General features: G+C 40.2%; 1 protein-coding gene across 9 annotated transcripts in view; it reads right to left on the bottom strand.

The window, feature by feature from the left end:
- PHLDB2 (pleckstrin homology like domain family B member 2) overlaps positions 1-21,503 on the bottom strand; it is a 90,227-nt gene that overhangs the window by 4,849 nt on the left and 63,875 nt on the right. For 6 of the 9 annotated variants that reach the window (XM_032804443.2, XM_075072656.1, XM_075072665.1 and 3 more), the window contains 6 exons: positions 18,982-19,017; positions 15,095-15,302; positions 11,899-11,989; positions 6,482-6,628; positions 4,945-5,164; positions 1,865-1,950 (listed from right to left, as the gene is read on the bottom strand). In XM_032804443.2, the coding sequence (XP_032660334.1) occupies positions 1,865-1,950; positions 4,945-5,164; positions 6,482-6,628; positions 11,899-11,989; positions 15,095-15,302; positions 18,982-19,017 (788 nt within the window). The remainder of the gene's footprint in view (positions 1-1,864; positions 1,951-4,944; positions 5,165-6,481; positions 6,629-11,898; positions 11,990-15,094; positions 15,303-18,981; positions 19,018-21,503) is intronic. The other 3 variants (XM_032804449.2, XM_032804452.2, XM_032804446.2) reach the window with 1 other exon arrangement.

Genomic DNA, 21,503 nt, shown 5'->3' with positions numbered 1-21,503 from the left:
ACACAGTGTGCGAGACAAGCGTAACGGTAAGCCAAAGACTCAAATGGACGCTCATGGAGGGAGGAGGGGGTATTTGAGGGACTCCAGCTGATCCCCAGTCCACAGCAGTTCCGAAAAGTATTTGCATTCTTGGCTGAGCTCCCTCAGTGCCTGCTAGAAGTTCAAACACATTGTCCAGCGTTGGTTCGAGGGTAGTAGCTCGTAAATTACTCCGTCCCCCACCACGTGAAAGAAAAGAAAGAAATTCGTTTTCTTGATCTTTTTTCATGTCACCTATGTCTACTGAATACTTGGTGGTAGAACGCGATGCTGCAGCAAGTGAAGACAGTATCCGCTCCTCTCCCCTCCCTGTGGCAGACAGTACAATATTTGACTGATATCCGTCTCACTATCAGCCGTGAGTGCTCCTGGCTTGCACTCAGGTGAGGGCTGGCCGGGGGCGCCTGGTAATAAATAGGAATGACTTCCTGAGTTCTTTCCAGTAGATGGTACAGAACGGCTTGTAAACCTCTTCATCATAGCAACTGGGGGTGAGCTCCATCAGCCCCCTCCCTTTCCTTGTGTAAGAAAAGATTCTGTCCTGCTGCACTGTCGTAGCAGCGGATGCTGGCTTTCTCTCCCCTGCATCCGCTTTAATGTCCCTGCCCGGACTTGGTCATAGCCCCGGGAGGCTGCCTCCCCTCCATTTTATTCACTAACAAGTCACTATTTCTTATTCCTGCATACTTTAACTTCATGGACACAAATGGGGGGACACTGCACGGTAGCCAGGAAGGTTTGGGGAGGATGTGGGTTGTTGCAGGGGCACACCCGTGAATGGATGTGCTTCATGATTTGCTGCGGATCTGACACGGGAGCAGCTGTGCTTTCTAGATACACTGGTTCTCTAGTACACTTGCCCCATATTCATAAGGAGGACTGACTCTATTTTTTAGAAACCATAAAGGAGGGACTGACTCGGGGAGTTCATTCCCGTTTTTGCTTTTGCGCCCCGTGGGCCGATCTCAGCCAGGGCACCCATGATTAGCAGCAGACAGATACAGAATTACGACAGATACCATCATCTCTTGCAATTTACGCTCAGCAGACGGTTATAGAAACGATGATAACTGTCCTCTGCTATCATGTCAAAAGCTTTTAATGCTGCTGTGTAGCGCTGGATATTCGCCTCTGTCCGTGGGCATCCAGACACAAATCGGTGAACTTGTAAAAAAAAAAAATAAAAGTCTGAACGGGCTCCATAGTTGCTCATGCTATGGCGGTTTGCCAGGGCAAATCCAGGGAAAAAAAGCGCAAAATGATGTCTGCCGTTGCTTTCCCGGAGGAAGGAAGGAATGATGACATTTACCCAGAACCACCCGCGACAATGATTTTTGCCCCATCAGCCACTGGGCTCTCAACCCAGAATTCTAAGGGGCAGGGGAGACTGCGGGAACTATGGGATAGCTACGGAATAGCTACCCACAGTGCAACGCTCCGGAAATCGACGCTAGTTTCGGACCATGGACACACACCGCTGAATTAATGTGCTTAGTGTGGCCGCATGCACTCAACTTTATACAATCTGTTTTATAAAACTGGTTTATGTAAAATCGGAATAATCCCGTAGTGTAGACGTACCCTAATATCGTGGGACTGACACCGCTACAAGACTGCATACAAAATTAGGTATTCCAGTCATCGCCCTGGCCACTTTATCTATACATTCTATGCTTTTCCATGTGTGTGTAAGGGATTTTGTGTTTGTTTGTTTTTTAGCTCTTCGAGACATGAATTTTTTCTTCCTATGTCTGTACAACATCTATCACATTTTGGGTGCTATTATAGGATAATTAATAAAAATAAAAAAAATGATAATGTTTACCTTATATGCATTCTTTAGATGATCATAATAGACTTCTTCAATGGCTTGGAAATATATTACTCCTTTTAATTTAGTTTCATGCTTGTCTGCAAATGAGAGAGAAACTGGGTTTTGAAAATTGAAACAAACAATATACCATAAGTGTTGAAGGGTTAATTGAATTTGCATGTTCACTCTTGTATTAATCAAAGACTGCACGCTAGCACTTTTGTTTGCAAAATACCCCATGGAATCTTCAGCCTATCTTTTCAACTGGGTAGCATACAGTGGGTAAAATTGCACACAAAGTTAAATATAGTGTTCACCTTAATTTTTTTATTAGATCATTGTTGCTAAAACATTACAACAAAACTGGCATGTTAACAATCATGATTCCCCCCCCCAAAGCTGCTATGAAGACCAAATCTGGCAGACAGTTTGATACTTAGTTTTACTTCAAAACAACATTGCACGAGGACTTTTTCTATTAAAAAAAAAAGTTTTCCTGTTTACGGTAAACTCTCAGAAGCTTCAAACAAAAATTGTACTTGTTACTCAATAATGGTGCAAGTGGGTCCTTGACAGATTTATAACACTACTGGAGCCAAGATGGTATTAATAGACCAAGGAGAAGTTGAATCAGGGATGGCTTTAATTAGGAGACATTAAAGAGAAAAAGATTACGGACTGGATTTTCTGCACAGCCTCCAACTGGCCTCTCGTTTGGGATTGATTCCTGTTATTTATGCAGACATGTTCACCATCTAAGTTCCATTACTTGTGCCAGCAGTCTCTACATGCAAAGAGGGTAGGCTGCTTTCATTTCCCCTGCCCCTCCAAAGTCTGGCCCTATATGCGCATTTCACTTTAGATGTGAGTAACCATTCTTACAGTTTTGGAAGAAATATTCATGACAAAATGTTAATCTGATGATATAATGTTTAGTGCTTAGACAATGCATAGTCTTTGTACCAAGGAAGTTCTATATAATTTTCAGGTCAAGAACTAACTACATTTTAGGCTTTGTGCTACATTACAGGCTTCGGGATCAGTTCTCTTGCTGCTCAGTACACCTGCAATCCTAAGGACACTATACCTGTATTTCAGTTATAGGCCATGGGCTCTACATTTATAGCATCAATACTTATCTTGGAAATTTGCTGTATTGTTAAAGTCACATTGACCGTTTCTAATGCATACCAACAGCTGCATTTGTACTCAGCTGGTATGAGGTTTTTATTTAATTTTGTTTGTTGGCTTGAGTCCTCGAGAGGTTATGAAATGTTTTGTTTGATAATTGACAGTACATTAGAGCAGCTGTGCTGAACTCGAAACTGAAACTGGTAACTATCTTTTAAAAATCAGTACCAGATGAGAGCACTATACTATTTGTTAAATGCCTTGCTAATAAATAAACCAGATGTTCAAAACAGTAAAAGTGAATATTTCTGTTTAAGTTTTACCACAACTAATATTGCAAACTATGCTGAAATATTATGGACATGTAGTGACTATAAGCATCACTTTTTCAAAAACATAAAATTGGTAATTTGTAATATATTCCTATACCACGAATATCCAGCTCCATTCTGCCTGCTGCTAATGTAATGCCATGTGAGCAAATGGAACTGTTCAGTTTTTATAGCATATATGTGTTCCTTTGCTTGGTAACAGTTATCACCTAGAGTAAACCTCTGCCTGATTTCTTTTACCAATGGAAGTTAAAACACTACAAAATATATTTCTGGGTCCATCCCAACTTTCACATTCAAACAATAAACCACAGAAATATACAATAGCACTGCAGATTTTTTGTATTTGCATATTTGTATATTTGCAAAATATATTTCCAGTATTTTTATTTAAAACTAGACTATGTAATAAAGCAATTTAAAGCCTGTGATTTTATCTTCAAAGATGGTAGTAATCTAGATGTAGCTGTTCCTGAAATTTATTTATTGGATTTCCTTAGTCTAGAAATGACAGAAGTCTGGTTGGTCTGTGTTTTAACTGCCTTTAGGAGTATGACAAGTAAAACCAAGAATCTAGTTCACATTTATCATTAAATTATGATGATGATCTTCGTCATCTCCAGACCACAAGGAACAATGTTAAAATATGATGAGATGTTAAGTTAAAGAAAGTGCGTTATAAAGGCAAGTAATTAATCTGATTTTTTAAAAAATAAGTTAACACAAATCAAGTTCTTCTGTGACGCCTACCAAAAATCAGGCCACCAGTGAGGATTAGGCTATACCAAAGTCAGCTATAACTGATGTATTTAATAATTAAATAACACAAAACCATCATACTGCACAGTAGGAACCTGACGATCTTATTGTTGTTACCCTTCTCTGCCCTCTTCCCTCCCTTTGTCTGTTGCACTCATTTGTGTCTCATCTCAGGATACGTCTTCACTATTGGCCGTATCAGCAGGTAGCAATCGATTTCTCAGGGATCAATATATTGCGTCTCATCTAGATGCGATATATTGATCCCCGAACGAGCTCCTGTCGACTCCGGAACTCCACCAACGCAAACGGCGGTAGCGGAGTCGACAGGGGGAGCCGCGGATGTCGATCTCGCGCCGTGAGGACAGTAGGTAAATCGATCTAAGATACTTCGACTTCAGCTATGCCATTGATGTAGCTGAAGTTGCGTATCTTAGATCGATTTCCCCCCCTAGTGTAGACCAGCCCTTAGATTGCAAACTCTTCAGAACAGGAGAAAGGAAAGAGAGACAGTATGAATGTGGATGGGTGGTATATGTGTGTATATGGAAATAAAACACCCAGCATAATGGAGCCCCTTTCTGACTGAGAACTTGAAATGCCTCCACAACACCAACAATCACTGTTGCACATTGGACTGAGTAACCATGATCATATCAGCTCCCTGTTCTACAGTGATTTCCTATCCAAGGCAAGTAACTTTGTTTGTCCCTGCTGGTTTTGAAGACCCGTAAAAATTGTATAAATGACACAATGTAACAATAGGCTCTACATGGCAAATGTTGGGGTGGGGCGGGGGGGGGGGGAGAGAGACATAAGAATGGTACTGCCACAGAAGGGCTCAATCCTGGATAAAGAAACACAACCTACCTGCATAGTAAGAAAATGTTCTCTTGTTTCTATCAAAAACAAACCACCGTTTTTTCCATGTTTTAATTTTCCCTCCCATTTTAATCAGAAAGCCTCGACAGGTCTTCTCCGTGAGTGAGATGTGGTAACAGGTCTCTATGTTGTGACCAGCTGTTTCGATGTGACCTCGTAGATCGAAGTCTTCCTTTCTGATCGGCAAGTAGCGAGTCAAGGGGCGGGCCTAACACAGAGCAAAAAGATACTCCATAAATCTTTCATCTTTTTCTATATGTGGTAAGCAGATAAAAAGTACAAGTAGCACCCACGTGCAGACTATGAAGGTAGCAAAGATTAAATTTGTGAGTTGCAGACTTGGATTTTCTTAAGAGAACAGCCACATTTTTGCAATATGTAGCTATGTCAACTGTTGAATACTGGGATTAAAAAAAAGGGGAGGGATTTCTTAAAATCAGCCATTAAGAAATAGAGTTCAAATGACAGAAGAATTTTTTGCGGGTTAAAGCACAGATGTGTGTGTCAAAGTATCTGTGGCAGCTTTGGGAAAAGAAGAACTCCGATTGTGTGACCTTGGACAAGTCACTTAACTGCTGTGTGCCTCAGTTTCTCTATCTATGCAATGGAGTGGTATATATCTAACTGGTTAATGATTTTTGAGTGCTTTGAGACATTCAGTATCACTGCATCCTTCTACATACAGTGGTGGCCTTTTGTATTGTGTATATTTGGCACCCTCTGAAATTGCACATCACTATACTGAACAAGCTTCGGGTAGCTTTGGTTTCTGCAGAATATGCTGCTCCTTCCACTCTTTTTGGTGTTTAAATGTCAGGAAGCATTGAAAAGAAAAACCCAGAATCCTGAAACTGGGTCTTTCTGGGTAACCAGAAGAAAAACTCGTAATCAAAAATATATATATATAGTGCTTATGAAAGATGAGTTATATCATCATATCAATCCAATTCCATGATGTCTCTACTTTGGGATCCATTCACCAAATATGGACTATTGTTTCTTTCATATAGTGTTGGCAAAATAAATATTCATCACTCAGTTGGTTTGAAGAGGCTGTATATAGGAGGAAAGGGAGGAAATAAAAGTCTTCTTTTCTGTTCTTTTCAACAAAATATTTGGAAGAGGACAACTCACAATCCAAAATGTCCTGCATATAAAAGTCATTGTGTACTTTCACAAAGTTACTGCTCTCAGAAATATCCATTATTCAGCATAGTTGTGATACAGACTGCACAGTTCTGCCATGAGTGGATTTAGTGACAAACTTTATAGGATTAATACAGTACATTTACAATGCCAATATAAACGGGAAGAGATACCTAAATATTTATTCATTTAGATTTAAATAACTAAAAAGACACCTATCCAAGGCCTCTAACAGACCATTGACAAAATCTGAGAATAAAATAATCAATACAACAGGCACTCAAGCAACCTGCCACCTACAGAAACTCCTTCCCTTCATCATTGTGAAAATCTTGCTATATAGCTGTTTCAGTGTGTACATGGTAGATCGTCAACACACCTGTGCTCTTTGTTTCTCACGTATCTTGACTTCCTTTTCAATTAATTTTTGCCGCTGGCTAGTTTCTTCTTGTAATCTTTTTTCTAGTTGCTCTCTGCGACGTTTTTCTTCTTCCAGAGCTCGTTTTTTGGCTTCCATTTCCCGTTCCTATATACCACAGTGCACACAGAGTTTCAGCTATAGGCTAGGTAAAACTACACTTAATGAACATTAAAAGTAACTTGATCCCACCCAGAGCTCCTACAAGCCCCTTTATACCTCTCAGGGAGCCAAGAACATATGCAAGGTGGACTGGGAACAGGGATCAGAATCACATTTGAACAAGGTTGTCACAAGCACAGTTTCTCTAATAAACCTGGCTCAGTTTGAGGGGGCTTTGTCTAGGAACCATATCACATCAGAAAACCTAGAATGCTACAAATTGTGAAGTATCATTGGTTCATTATACAGAGTATGATCTAAGGCAGTGGTCCTTAACCTGGGGTGCATGCACCCCCTGGGGGTGCGAGATACCCTTTCTGGGCGTGTGAGACATGCCAGATTTTTTTAGAAGGTAAATCATCGAAAACACAAATTAAGCACAGGCATGTAAGTACAACTAGTTTGTTTAATCAAACCTATGTATTTATTAACATTATACATTTTTTAATGATTACTGTAATATACAAACAAAAATATATCTAGGTTAAGGGATACAAGAACATTTTTTTTTTAGGTTTAAGGGGTGCGAGAACATAATTTGAGAACCAAAGGGGTGCAGGCTGCAGTAAAGGTTAAGAACCACTGATCTAAGGCAACAGTGAAGTTTATAAGAGGGACCACTGTCTATTACCTGGAGCAATGGAGACCAGAAAGCATGATAGTCTAACACACCAGTTGGCTACAAAACAGTTCTCACAATTAAATAAATAAATAAAATCCATGTATGCATTATGTCATGGTAAGTGCACTATGATAGCAGTAAGGATGTTTAAACATTGCTAGCAGGTTCCAATCCCAAAGTGAGCAGGGCCATATTAAACAGAAAGCTAGAAGATAATATATTTTTATACAAAAGTACTGAGTTACATTAAAACTGCATCTACACAATATAATCTCGTCATTCCCCCTTACATATTGAGATGTAAACAGTTGTCCCCCAGCTTGGGCAGGGTCTACTTGAGCTCAGTATAGCCAATCCTAGCTTTATCAGGAATTGACCCTCTGTGCTGACTAGTCTGTTAATTTGACTGATTCTGAGGGAAACTCATTGTTAAAGCATTAATTTTTCTTGTAAGAGGGTCAAAATATATGCCTGAATGGAGAACAATCTGTCCACTGTAATATGAAATGAAATGCTACTTCTTATCAAACATTTTACTGACTGGGAAGTAAGTGTATTTGTTAACATTAGGAGATTGAAATAGGACTGTAAATCTTTTGTGTCCAATTTAAATGTAAGCAAATATAAGTAATGTCAATTCTAAAGTGCAGTATTATTTTGTTTCACAGCTAAAGCAGGTTTTGTTTTCAAGTTCTTCACTCATGAGTCACTTTAAAATTTGAAAATAGGGCTGATTTTATTTTAAACCATCTAAAATCATTACCTGAAGTCCAGCCACAGGGACTGGTTTTATATACTAGTAGACTAGTGCTGTGCCATTTAGACTCATAGACTCGTAGGTCAGAAGGGACCAATATGATCATCTAGTCTGACCTCCTGCACAAAGCAGGCCGCAGAACCCTACCCACCCATTTTTATAACAACCCCTAACACATGACTGAGTTATTGAAGTCCTCAAAATTGTGGTTTGAAGACCTCAAGTTGCAGAGAATCCACCAGCAAGCGACCCATGCCCCACGCTGCAGAGGAAGGCGAAAAACCTCCAGGGCCCCTGCCAATCTGCCCTGGAGGAAAATTAAAATTCCTTCCCCACCCCAAATAGTCAGTTACAGCTAGGAACCCTGAAGGCATATCAACTCACCCAGGCCCAGCACCAGCATAGAGTCTCTGCATAAGCTCACAAAAGATTATCCCGGATCGTTCTTGAGTGGCCAAACATCCCCTCCAACAACCCATTAGCATGAACCTTATCCTAGCCATGTGGACTAATCCACAGGATCAATTCCCAAATTAAACTATCCCATCCATATCATCCCCTCCATATACTTATCAGGCTTAGTTCTTAAGCCAGATATCTTTGCCCCACTACTCTCACTGTTCCAGTAAACTTTCACTCCCCTAATTGGTTTAGAAACCTTCTCTAATTTCAATCTAAACTTCTCTTAATATCTAATTTTACCCGCATTTGTCCTTGTCCTACTTTATCGGTAAACTAAATTCTACTGCGCGCTCGTTCTAACTTTTACATCCCCTGATATATTTATATAACAAGCATACTTCCCCGCAGCCTCTTTGCCACTAAAACAAAGCCAAGCTCTTATCCTTTGCAGTGGACCATCTTCCATTCCTCGGGATCATCCTAATAGCCGTCTCTGGAACCTGGTTCATTTAATCATCCTCTTAAACATGACACCAAAGCACACAATAATCTCCATCTCTTCACCACGCTTATATAACGTTACTAACACCTCTCATATCCTTGCTAAAACTTCTGATCATCTCCTAAAACCGCATTGCTTTTAACCCATATCCACTCCTCATAGACATCTGCTTCAACAATACCCCAGGTCCTTCTCCTCCTCTGTCTTCCAACTGATTCTCCCCAATGTTATAACTAAAATTCTTATTATTAATCTCCTTAATCAGTTACCTGCACTTTTCACTATTAAATTTCATCTATACTATTTACTCCATACAATTGTTCAGATCTTTCTATATATCCGGTCCCTCTGTGTTACAATACCCCCCATTCTCTCCCAAACTTATTAGCACATTCCCGGCCCGTCCAATCATAATAAAAAGGTTAAATAAGATCGGTCCCAAAACGATCCTAACTCCACTTATAACCTTCCACCTGACATTTCACTCTTCATAGACCCTATCTCCCTTTAACCAGTTCCTTATCCACCTTACAACTTTCACATTCATCCCCATCTTTTCCAGTTAACTAACAGTTCCCATAACTTCAAACCTTACTAAATCGATAAATTATATCTACCGCATTTCCTTTTCTAATACTTCACCTTCTCAAAGAAATCATTTCAACGATCTACCCTATTATAAACTCCATGTTAGCAATTCTCCCAATTACCATTACCTCAATTCCTTTAACTATTTCTCCTTTAAAATTTTTCCAAGACCACATACTACAGATGGTCAATAAGCGCACCCTCTATCCGAATCACTAATTTTTTCCCTTTTGCGTTTATAATATTATAAAGCTACCTAGATTTCTCCATTCGTACGTACAAGCCCCGATTTACCACATTGATTTAAGAAATCTCGCTAACGCTGTCTCACGCAAGATTGGCGCCGTCCTCTAATTATCCTGAGATGAGATTCCAGTGCCTCCCGGATATCTCGCCAACGTCAAGTGGTCCACCCTCAGCTGCTCTCAGTTCCTTTAATATCCTTGGATGGAGATTGTCCGGGCCCTCCGATTTTGTCCCATTAAGCTGTTCAAGTTTGGCCTCTACCTCAGATGCGGTAATATCCACCTCCATATCCTCATTCCCGTTTATCATCCCTCCATTATCCTAAACTCCTCACTAGTCTTATTAAAGAGGCAGACTGAGGACAAATACTATTTAGATATTGGCCATGCCTAGGTTATCATTAACCTCCATTCCATCCTCAGTGATTATTAGCGGGCCAACGCTTCTTTCTTTGTTTTCTGCGATTGTGTGGGCTGTAAATCTTACTATTGGTTTTAATTCCTTTCAAGGATTCCAGGTCTACATGACTTAGCTTCCTCACCTTATGTCCTACATGTCTGACCTCCTAAGTAGCTTTCCTTGCTAATCCCACCTTCTTTCCACTCCCTGTAAGCTTACCGCTTTTTTCCTAATCCCCTATCCTGAGATGCCGTAGGCTATCCCCAGCTTTGGCCTACAACTCCTGCCCATGGTTTTTCCCCCATTCTTGGATGCAGGTTCCGACAGTTTCCGCAGCTGCGACTTAAAAGTAAGTCCCAGGCCTCCTCCGATTTAAATCCACAATCTCGTCCAAATCCACTTCCCTACACTAATTTCTTAACTCTTAAAATGTAGCCCTTGAGAAGTCAATAAACCCTAATCCAGATCTACCTTTGTTATCCTTCCATTCTAGTTGAATGAATCAGCTCTATGATCAATCGAACCAAGGTTGTCCCCTACCACCCATTTCTTCTACGAGGTCTCATCTGCTCACCAAAACCAATCTAAAATGCATCCCCTCTTCGTCAGTACTTCAACTATTGTGAAGAAAATCGTCCCTATCCCATTTCAGAAAATCTGATGCCTTACTTTCTTGCAGTAGCACTTGTCCTCCGTCTATATCTGGGAAGTTGAATCTCCCATGATCACAACATTCCCCTTAGTGTTCTCTTCATTAAGACATTAAAGACGTTCTCTATCCATATCCAAATCAGATCCGGCTGGTTCTGTCACCCCAAGCACTATCTCAGGGGAGCTCTTATAGCTTTTACCCAGTGTGATTTTTCCCAGACAGACTCTGTCACCTTCCATCACTTCTTATTCATTACAGTTAACTCACTTGAGTACAATTGCTACTCACCACCTTTGCCTTTCTTCCTGTCTTTCTAAACAAGCACATAGCCTTCATACCTGTACTCCAGTCGATGAGTACTTATTCCACAGGTTTTTGTTATCCCTATAATATCCGGGTCACTCCTGCCAACCAGTGCTCCAGTTCCTCCATCTTGTTCCCTAGCTCCTCGCATTAGTTACAGACATTTAATTTTTGGCGTTTGGCTGTCAGTGGGACATTTCTTTTACCCCATTGTGACCACCTTCACCCCAGCATCACCTTTTAGGCTAGTTTCTACCCACTTTTCCTCCTTGGTGTCAATTCTTTCAGTCCACAAGCGTATCCCCTCTCACTTTGTTTACTTCCCTCTCCAGGTTAAATTCTGGCATGGAGATCTCCTGGACATCTCCCAACCATCTCCCCCAACTTCCTAGTTTAAAGCTCTCTTAATGAGAGACTTTGGTTCAGTTACAGGGGCTGGTCTCTTGCCTCCTGGACTAGTAGACTTTGAGCAGCCCCATAAAGATGGGGATGGTAAGCAAGTACTACTGATAAGCCATCCCTTTAGCAAATGAAGGAGCAATGTTGATTAGCTCAGCCACAGAAATGGTAGCTGTTGCACAGAGTATCAGGAATAGCAGGATTCCAGTGGGACAAAGTTGGGGGAAGCGAAAAATGAATTTGTTAGGACTGTGTTAGGTAATTACAATTTAAGAATGGCCAAATGAAATGTTTATTATCTGAACAAAGTATCTATTAACCTCTGTCAAAGAAATCTTTAGATTACCCGGAATTCAAGCAGTCGTGTCTTTTCAGCATGAGCTTGTTTCAGAAGTCTCTCCATCTCTTCTATTCTTGCAACATTTGAAGTGCTGGCACTGTATATACATTAAAAAAAAATTACCTATGAGAATAGTTGAAGACTGAAGCCATATTTTACAAACTAACTCTGGATAATTTAATAATGGAGTTGATAAAAAGTCAAGTCCAATTTAGTACAGCTAGCACCAAGTACAAATAGTGTATTAAGTATAATATGCTCTCAATAAATATAGTCTCTCATCCAGAGTTGTCCAAAAATGCAGACCCGAGAGTCTATAGAGTTTGTGGGTTCAGTGTGGTTTGCCATCCCTAGAACATGTGGGTCTAAAGAGGCCACTTAGCCCAAAACATAGCACTCATTTACTGATCCCCTGCATTGACGCCAGTAACCACCTAATTGTAAAATTGAAGTCCCTCTGGCCATGAACTGATTTTCTATCTTCTTGTATCACTGAACTTGTCATCAGAATTTACCAAATTAAAATAAAGAGCAGGTAGTAGGGAATATCAGAAAAATGCACTGAATGACAGGACACACAATCCCATATTCTGAAAGGCTCACATCTCAGTACTGAAGATAGGAGAGAAAGACTGAAGGCCCTATTGTAATCATTGAGTCCTAGAAGGTCTAGTTTAATTGTATGCCTAACTGGTGGAAAGTGGGTAAAGGTTCATGAATTTCCACAATGCCTGGTTATATAAAATTATTTAAGAAAGAATGTAAGGAAGAGACAAAAAGGCTGAATTGATTCTAGCAGAGAAAGTCTACTGATAACACAGCCGTGAGGTGGTAAGAGGGGGAGCAGGGTACCGGAAAATGAATACACCAAAATTGGTGCTTCTGAAATTAGGCCTACAAAGTGCCTGGGATCCTTCTCCAGCCACCATTGACCCTTGAGGTTGGTGTGTCATCAGCTGCTGTCTTGCTGTGCTGTGCATGCTGCCGAGTACGAGGCACTGCAACTCATCAGCACATTCACTCTGTAGCATATATGGAGTGCAGCGAGATGGTGGCTGTCAGTAGGAGTGGGGCATGCAGTTACCGCCATGCCAACACCCTGGACAAGAGGAGACAATTAGAGATGACCCAATTCTCCTGAGTTCAGATCGGGTTATTTTCAGGTCCGATCCAACCCTAACACATGTAGCTGGGTCCTGTCAGGTTCAGATAAGGTTGTAAAGCTCAAGGCGCTACACTCTGATACTTCAACCAGGAAAACAAGTTACTAATGGTTCATGGGATCTCTTATTTTTATAGGCTAAAGAATGACCTTTCAAAATTTATACTTCAGTTGTATTTTGAGTACTGTGGGACTTTAGGTACTCTCAGCAATTAACCTCTCTCGTTATCCCCAACCTATTTCTTTTGTATGTTTTATGTTGTATGTGAGTTAGTAAACAGCCATGTTGAATTTTCCCCTGGAGGTGAGACATGGCTGGAAATAATTTTAAAATATTCCCTGAAACCTCTGTAATTCAATATGCCTTATGGTCCTGGAATCTGTCTCAGAAGAGGAAGACATCTATCATCTATGAACGATCAACAAAAATAAACAAATACCCACCTAAACTAACTTTATCCAGTAAGAAATCATTTGATCCATAAAAGTACTGAGTGCATTTGTGTGTGAGCGTTTGTGTGTAATTAACATTTAGAAATTAGGCTGAGATTTCCAAAAGAACCTGAGTGAAAATCAACAGGACCTAGGCACCTAACTCTGTTAGGCCTCTTTGAAAATCCCACCTTTAAGCTTCTATTTGCAAGCTAGTCTGCGCGTAACCTAGGTGTATGATGCCTCTGTTAAAGAGAATCACAGAGCAATAAGTCAATCATAGGAAAGAGACAGATTCAGATACCATTACTAAGCTGAATTGTACTGTACTGTTCTATACAAAAAGCATCACTGAGGCACTGCTCAGCCTGAGTAAGGGTATCAGAATCTGGCCCATCTGTGAGCAACCATTGCTTCCCTACATCAATATACATTAGATAGAAAAGTTTAAAATTATATTTGCCACTTAGTGTAACAACATGTAATGAAAACTCAGTTGTCACTGGATCAACATTTTCTGCTTTGAAAACACAAACGTCTGTTAGGCCTTTACATCTATCTTCTATATTACAATTTGCTGCTATAAACAAAACAAGACGACTGCAGCAAATATTGATCCTGAATATCTATTTCCAACAACTAACTAACTTCTCCATTACATTCAAACTGCTCCATAACGTTAGTAAAAGCTCCCATAGCACTATCACAATAAAAGAGGAGCGCAATGGGCAGATACTCAAGGAAACAGATGCTAGACAAAACACAATATGGCAGCCAAAAAGCTTTCCTCATGTTCAGAAGAAGTTCTAATTCTGTGACAATGTTCTATTTCATTGACAGGATTCTCATGCTTTCCCAAACTACCCAAACAGGGATTTGGCAGAAAGCAAAGTGCTATCACCACAATGGGATAGTCAGAGAAAAAGGGTTGTCAACATGCTGTTTTCAGACCCCAGCTGCTGTGCATTCTTGTTTTTAAATAAATACAATATATTGCTTTTATCTTCAGTAGGTAAATTGATAAGATCCTAAAATAACAGAAGCATATCCTAGAGATCAGGGCCCACGGTTGGGAACCAATGACTCTTTTTTTTTATTCTGATTTGGAGAAGGGAGACAAGTTTGCTAGCATTATTGGCAAGAAATACAAAAAGTTCAGCAGTCCGAGCCCCAATGAGATAACATCCTCGACACAGACAGAGTAAACTTAGTTGCTGGATCGGGGACTTGACAATGAATATCCTATGTAAGAAGTCTACAGTGATCAGAAAGGCAGTCTTATGCCAAATCCACTAAAACATACAGAAAGTCAACTCCTGCATAGGTTTAATCCCAGCTGTGACACTGACTTCTCTGTGTGACCTTAAACGAGTTACTTAACCTCTCCATATTTTAATTTTCCATCTGCAGAACTCAGGGATGAGATGAGAATTAGTTAAATTGATTTGAAAATGAAAAACAGTATCCAAATGCTAAATAATATTTCTGTCCAACTCTTGCAGATTTTCTTACCCAGTTAGTAAAAGCTTCTATCTTCTCTTGCTTCAATGTTTACAACTTGTTCTAACAGTTTCCATTAAGAAAAAAATATGAGAAGTTAACATTTACCTGGAAATATTATCAGGGGAGCAGGCAGATATGCTGGTCTCCATACTGTCAGAACTATCTAAGCTTAATGTATCAAATGCATAGTCCTTGTAGCTATGATCAGGATAATGGAAACTATTCAGATACACATTAGATTCAGATGCAGTTCTGCTGTAGAATTCAGGAGATTTCTGCCTTTGTTCTTCACATATATGTTGATGATTATACCCTACAGAGTGCAATCAAAGAAAAGAAAAGTAAGCTTACCTAATTCTTAGACATAAAATTCTCTGAACTAAAAATTAAATGTTTATAAATAGCTGCAGAAGCATTTTAAACACCATCTCAATCTAAAACTGCACTGTGACCAAACTAGAGGTGCTCTAAAGAATTTAATAAAATAATCATAAATGTACAGAAGATTTGGGAAAACTGGATTTGCTTGTGACTGACACCAAGGAATTCACTTTCATTACTTGTGAGATTAGTTTATTGGCTAAACTTCAGCAACTCTCAAACCATTTTTTTTTAATATTTATTTTTAGTAAGTGAATTACGGAAACAAAGGTGCAAAACCTAGGCCAAAAACCTAAAACTAAGGATGACAGATACTGCAACCCCATAAAGTATCTTTGGGGTCTAGTGTATTAAATTTATGAATGGTTATATATGACTCTGTACTACTCCCAGGGCCAGTGAAACCATTTAGGCGGACTAGGCGGTTGCCTAGAGCGCCAAGATCTGGGGGCGACAAAAAGCAGCGCCCCCCAATTTTTTTTTAAGTGGTTGAGCGGCCTGCTGCTGCTGTGATGGAGAGGGAGTCTGAACTGCCGGCAGCAGTGGCAGGGGGCAACCCCAGGTGTCCCCTGGGTCAGTGCGCCGCCGTGGCAGCTGGCAGCCCAAGGGGTCCCCTAGGTCAGCACGCTGCTATGGCAGCTGGCAGCCCAGGGTGTCCCCTGAGTTAGCGCGCCGCCACGGCAGCCTGCAGCCCAGGAGTTCCCCTGGGTCAGCGTGTTGCTGCCAGCAGCCACCAGCCCAGGGGTTTCCCTGGGTCAGCGCGCTGCCACCGCCAGCCCAGGGGTTCCCCTGGGTCAGCGTGCCGGCAGCCCTGGGGTTCCCCTGGGTCAGCGCGCTGCCGCTGGGCAGCTGGCAGCCCAGGGGTTCCCCTGGGTCAGCGTGCCGCTGGCAGCACTGGGGTTCCACTGTGCAGTCACTGCTTCACTTCTCCCGCCTCCCAGGCTTGCGGCGCCAATCAGCTGGACAGCGTGCTTGGGGAGGACGCGGAGCAGAGGTGAGCTGGGGTGGGGAGGTACCACAGGGCTCCTCGGGCCAGGGGGTGGGGAGCTGCCGTGGGCTGCGGGGAGCTGCCACAGGGGTGGGGGCACACTTCGGGGGAGGCAGGGAGCTGCTGCAGGGCTGGGGGGGCGCAAGGTGGAAGTTTCGCCTAGGGCGCAAAACTTCCTTGCACCGGACCTGACTACTCCGTGGAGGACGGTTACCAAAGCTCCTCCAAGAACTAAAAAGAATGGTGAGCGATAAGGTGGGCTGCTGAGACTGTAAACAGCTCCAGAGAGGTACCAGCCTCTGGGGTGGTTTGCATATACTGATTCAAGCTGGGTTTCCAGAGATTCAAACAAAGAAAGGACTCGTTGCATAAAAAGTAGAGTTTAAACAGATTTGTGTCTTTCTTCTGATTCAGCAAATAGACTGGGAGGGACAGAGGGCACTTCCAACCCTTGCTGAAGGGTTTGAAAGACTTTGGCCTACCAGGGCCCCAGAGGACTGATGGGCAATTTCTCATACATTCAGTAAGAGGCTAGACCTGTTTATTGTTTTTATTATGGTGTCTCTGTAATGCTTTTATCATAAGAATAAATATGCTTGCGTAGGAAGAGCTGTGCGGTAACTTGTAACGGCTGGCAATACACAGTTGTAGCCCTCAGAGAGAAAGCAGTGCACAGGTACTGGCCATTAGGCAGACGGGCTTGCTAGGTTATCACTGGGTATGGCAGGGGCTGTGAAGCCTTACAACTTCCAGTGAGAAGGGAATGGGACATAGCTCCCCACCCAGTTACTGGTGACAGATAGAGGCCTGAGAACTGACTTGGCATTCCTGGAGTGAACCACAGGAGGGAGCTTTAGGGCTGCCAGTTGTAGCTGAATGTATTCCTGGAGGTTTCATCACATGACATAATGTGTAATTAAAGATTAATCTTTAATTCCTGGAGACTCCAGGACAATTGTGGAGGGTTGGCAACCCTCGAGGCTATAAGCACATTTACCCTGAAACTGTGACTCGGGGTAGCTAAAGTTAAGCATCTAAATCACCACCTAATTAAAATGCCCTGATTTTCAGGGGTGCCAAGTACCTGCAACTCCCACTAAAGTCAGTTTTTGTTTTGCCCTTAATGGCAACTGCAGATCAGACCTTTAGTTTATATGCTGAAAATAAAGAGCATATCCTTTAAGTAGTCTTGATTCACGTTCCTAAGGTATCTCCCTAAAACTTACAAGTACAGAACTACTTGAGATTCTCCTTACAAGACTGAAACAGAGACTTTTGTAGCCTCATGAGATGCTTGTTTTTGTGTGCATGGGTTTTTTTTGTTTAAATACCACTACAAAATCACCAGTAGTTCCTGCTTCCTGTGAGCATCCATCAAGCATGTACGCATGGTAAGCATGCAAATAGAAATCTTAGTTCTTGCCCCATGCACAGACACTATTTGTAATGCTTATTTTAAAAAAAAGTCAGGTTAAATTATCATGATTGTGTAAATCACATGAGTGGATTGGAATTACTCAGTTAAAACATTTGCCTTCTTGGATGCAGACATTTGGTCTGTTTTAGTTTTAACCAAATAATTTTGGAAACTTCTGCATACCAGGAAGATCTTCATGGAGCAGTAAGTGTGCAGCATGTCGGTGTGCTTTACAATTCTAATGCACATAGCTGCACCATATAAATAAGCCTTTGACTCATAAGAAGGAGGTGTAAAGGAGCCTGCTAGTTTGGTGCATAAAGATATTCTATAAAATCCTTTTTAATGCTTGTATTAAAGTATTATATTGTCCACATTGGGTCACAGATCACATTCTGTTTGAAACAATCAAAGAGCTGCTTGCACTTTTGATTCTTAAATATTTCAGATTATATTGTCCATAAACCAGGAGATGAACAGCACCAATTGGAAGATACTAAAATCTCTCCTGAATCAAGAAACAATCTACTGATTCACATGTATTAATCCAGATAACAATTTGTCTGGGGATTTTGCCACATCATATTTTATACATTTTTTATTAGTCATCATTATTAATGACTTAAGAAATATGAATTGGGAATATTTTCCACAGTAATTTTTAGTAACAGGCCTTCTTCCTCTGGTATTTTACCTGCACATGAGTTGGTTTGGTTCTAGGATCGTTTCTATGGCATGATAGTTAGCAGAATTCCCTTTTAGAGAGCAAACTATTGTCACTGGAGCTTCATCAAAAAAAAGCTACAGTATTCTCAAAAATGTATATGCATAGAGCATAGCTCACACCAAATCATAAATTAAATTACTTTATTAAGGAAAACATGCACTCCACACATCTCCAAGACAACATACATTATTTCCCCATTCCAGTCAGCTACTGAATGTTTTCCTATATACAATTAAAGCTTATTTCCAAGATGCCAATAGCATTGTACTTGTCATTCAAGAAGAGATTAGATTTCATTGGAAATTCAACTGAACTAGTTAGTGGAGGAGAAAAAAGTGACACACACACGTCAGCTTTGATGGATAATAATAAACACCATGTAACGCAGTTTCTATAACAGATGTTACAGCTTTGTATGTGTAGTTTGTTTTTAATAACTTATGACAAATGATGATATTTCTAACATTTGATAAAATTACCTTTAATACTTGTACCTTTGGAATGATTAATTGCTCCTTTAAAAGGGTTTTCAATTATTCATTATGTAAAGAGAAGGAAACAGAAATTACTGAAAGGAGAAATATTATTCCAATGGGTATATTTTAGAGAGTCCCAGTTTACTAATATAGATTACTTAAAAAAAAATCCTTAATTTTACTTTAAAAATTAAACATTTCCCATATTTCACTGGAAAAAATGAACCCTATTTTTTATATCCTGAATATAAAATATACAGTGAACCATTTGAATCTTGTTGATCATGAAAGGAAAGGATTTTAACCTGTTCTCGTGAGAATGCTTTCTGCCACTTATGGTTATCTTCCACCCCCTTCACACACAGAAAGAATGTTTGATTCATGAAGGGTTTGAAAACTCACAAAATGATTTTAAAATGCCATGCAGAAAAAAGGATAATTTACAACTATGAACATGCATTAAAATAAGCAGACTCATTTCCTGTGAAGAAAAATTGCACTATTATAATAATTAAAAAAATATTGCTCCTTCAATTGAATTCATGCCAATATAACTCAATGACAAACTATGTTTTTTTCTAAGTACAGTATGTAGATCATGTGTTCAGCTGCAGAAAATATAATACCATGTTCTCCCTTTCTTTTTGTGCCTTAGGAGACAGGCAGTTTACTTTAGTCTCAGTCCTAATATAGCTCAACATCAGCTTTCTAATAGCACCAAAATACAACCTACCTATGTCCACCTATGTAGTGGCTCATTAGTCTAGGGGTATGATTCTCGCTTAGGGTGTTAAGAGGGTCAGGGTTCAAATTCTGGATGAGCCCTGTTTTGGGGGGGGGGGGATAGCTCAGTGGTTTGAGCCTTGGCCTGCTAAACCCAGGGTTGTGACTTCAATCCTTGAAGGGGCTATTTAGGGAACTGGGGTGAAAATCTGCCTGGGGATTGGTCCTGCTTTGAGCAAGGGGTTGGACTAGATGACCTCCTGAGGCCCCTTCCAACCTTGATATTCTATGATTACGGCCCTTCACTGCTTATCATCCAGTCTTTTTGTGAACAGATATACTCAAGGTATATCTCCCTCTTCCCCCTGCCCTCCCAATATTGAAGTCAGGATGATAACCAAAGAAAATAAAATAGCCTCTGACAGGGGAGTAATAAGGGCCTCACGCTTATTATTTAATTATTTAAAACAAAATAAAATAAAAATCTGAAGATAAGGTCATGAAGGGGATATCCAAGGTCGAAAGCCAAGAGAGAAATATATACTACACAGAAAGCACCCATTGCTTACAGGCATTTTGGCAATTAAGTTGCTCAACCATAGAGGGTGCTACTAGAAGTAGTAAGCTCCCAGTAAGATGTCACTACAGTATTCTGCCCTTTTCCCATCCATTCCTTGGGGCTTGCAAAAAAGCCTGTGACATAGCAAACTGTGATATAACAACAAAAGAACAAGATTAAGGATTTTTTTAAAGTAATAAGAACAAAACAAAATAATTTTAGTAACTGCGTAGTTAAGTCAAAGAGTGCATATGCAACAACAAAACCAGTTCATTAAACACCAAGACCAACCGTTGTTACAGAGCCACAAGTCTAGTAATATTGAATAATTGTGAGGTCACAGATATTAACTCAAGCTGCTTTCGAAAGAGACATTGTCAAGTATTTTTAATAACTGATCTTTTAAAAAACTCTCTTCGTTTCTTTTATCTTCTTAGAAGGTTAAAAATATCTCTTTTCCTGTTTTTTGTTTGTATGTATGCAAACATCTCAGCCTCTGAACCCATTTTTGTATGGCACATATGCCAAAATAGCATTGTTGGCTTTACTTTCCTGTCATCAAACATAAATCAGCCCAGCTGTGTGAACAAAATTCTGTTATTTGTACTCCCGTTGTTTGGTTCTGAGGCACAGAGCAAAAACATTAGGCTAATGCACAGGCAGTGGCTCTGCAGATACCAGTGATAGAGCTGAGAGTTTATTTTGAAAAGTTATTTTAAAAAAAAGTGGGAATCTGTAGAAGGCTCTGCACTACATTTCAACAACTTGAAAATTTACACAGATTTTGGTCCTGAACTACTTGACAGTATCACTTTAATCAGTGACTTCAGCAAAACACCTCAGGGATACACACACAGACAGATAAAAGGGTGTTCTCATACCTTTTTTAGATTTTCCTAAGTTTGATAAGAAGAAGAATAAAAAAAAATCATATTGAATACATTTAAGAGGTTTTTTCATTTTTTTTTAAATTAGTGCCCATTATTTTAAAGTAAAATAAGTCATGTCCCAAGATCTTGCTCTTACAAGAGTGCTTAAACTATGTATAAATTGTATATACAACGTTCTGAGTGGCAAACTGACACAGTAGAAATTAAGAGATGAAAAAGACCATTTTCATTATCTAGGCAGCTGGTGATGCGTGCTCCCTACACTGTTTTCCAGCTCTTTGTCTTTTCTTGTTTTTTTAACTTCTATTACTTCCTTTGAGAGACCACTCCATAAATTGGTTAGATTTAATTAT

Source organism: Chelonoidis abingdonii, chromosome 1 (genome assembly GCF_003597395.2).
Source record: "Chelonoidis abingdonii isolate Lonesome George chromosome 1, CheloAbing_2.0, whole genome shotgun sequence".
NCBI lineage: Eukaryota > Metazoa > Chordata > Testudines > Testudinidae > Chelonoidis > Chelonoidis abingdonii.
This window is presented reverse-complemented; position numbering and strand designations above follow the sequence as displayed.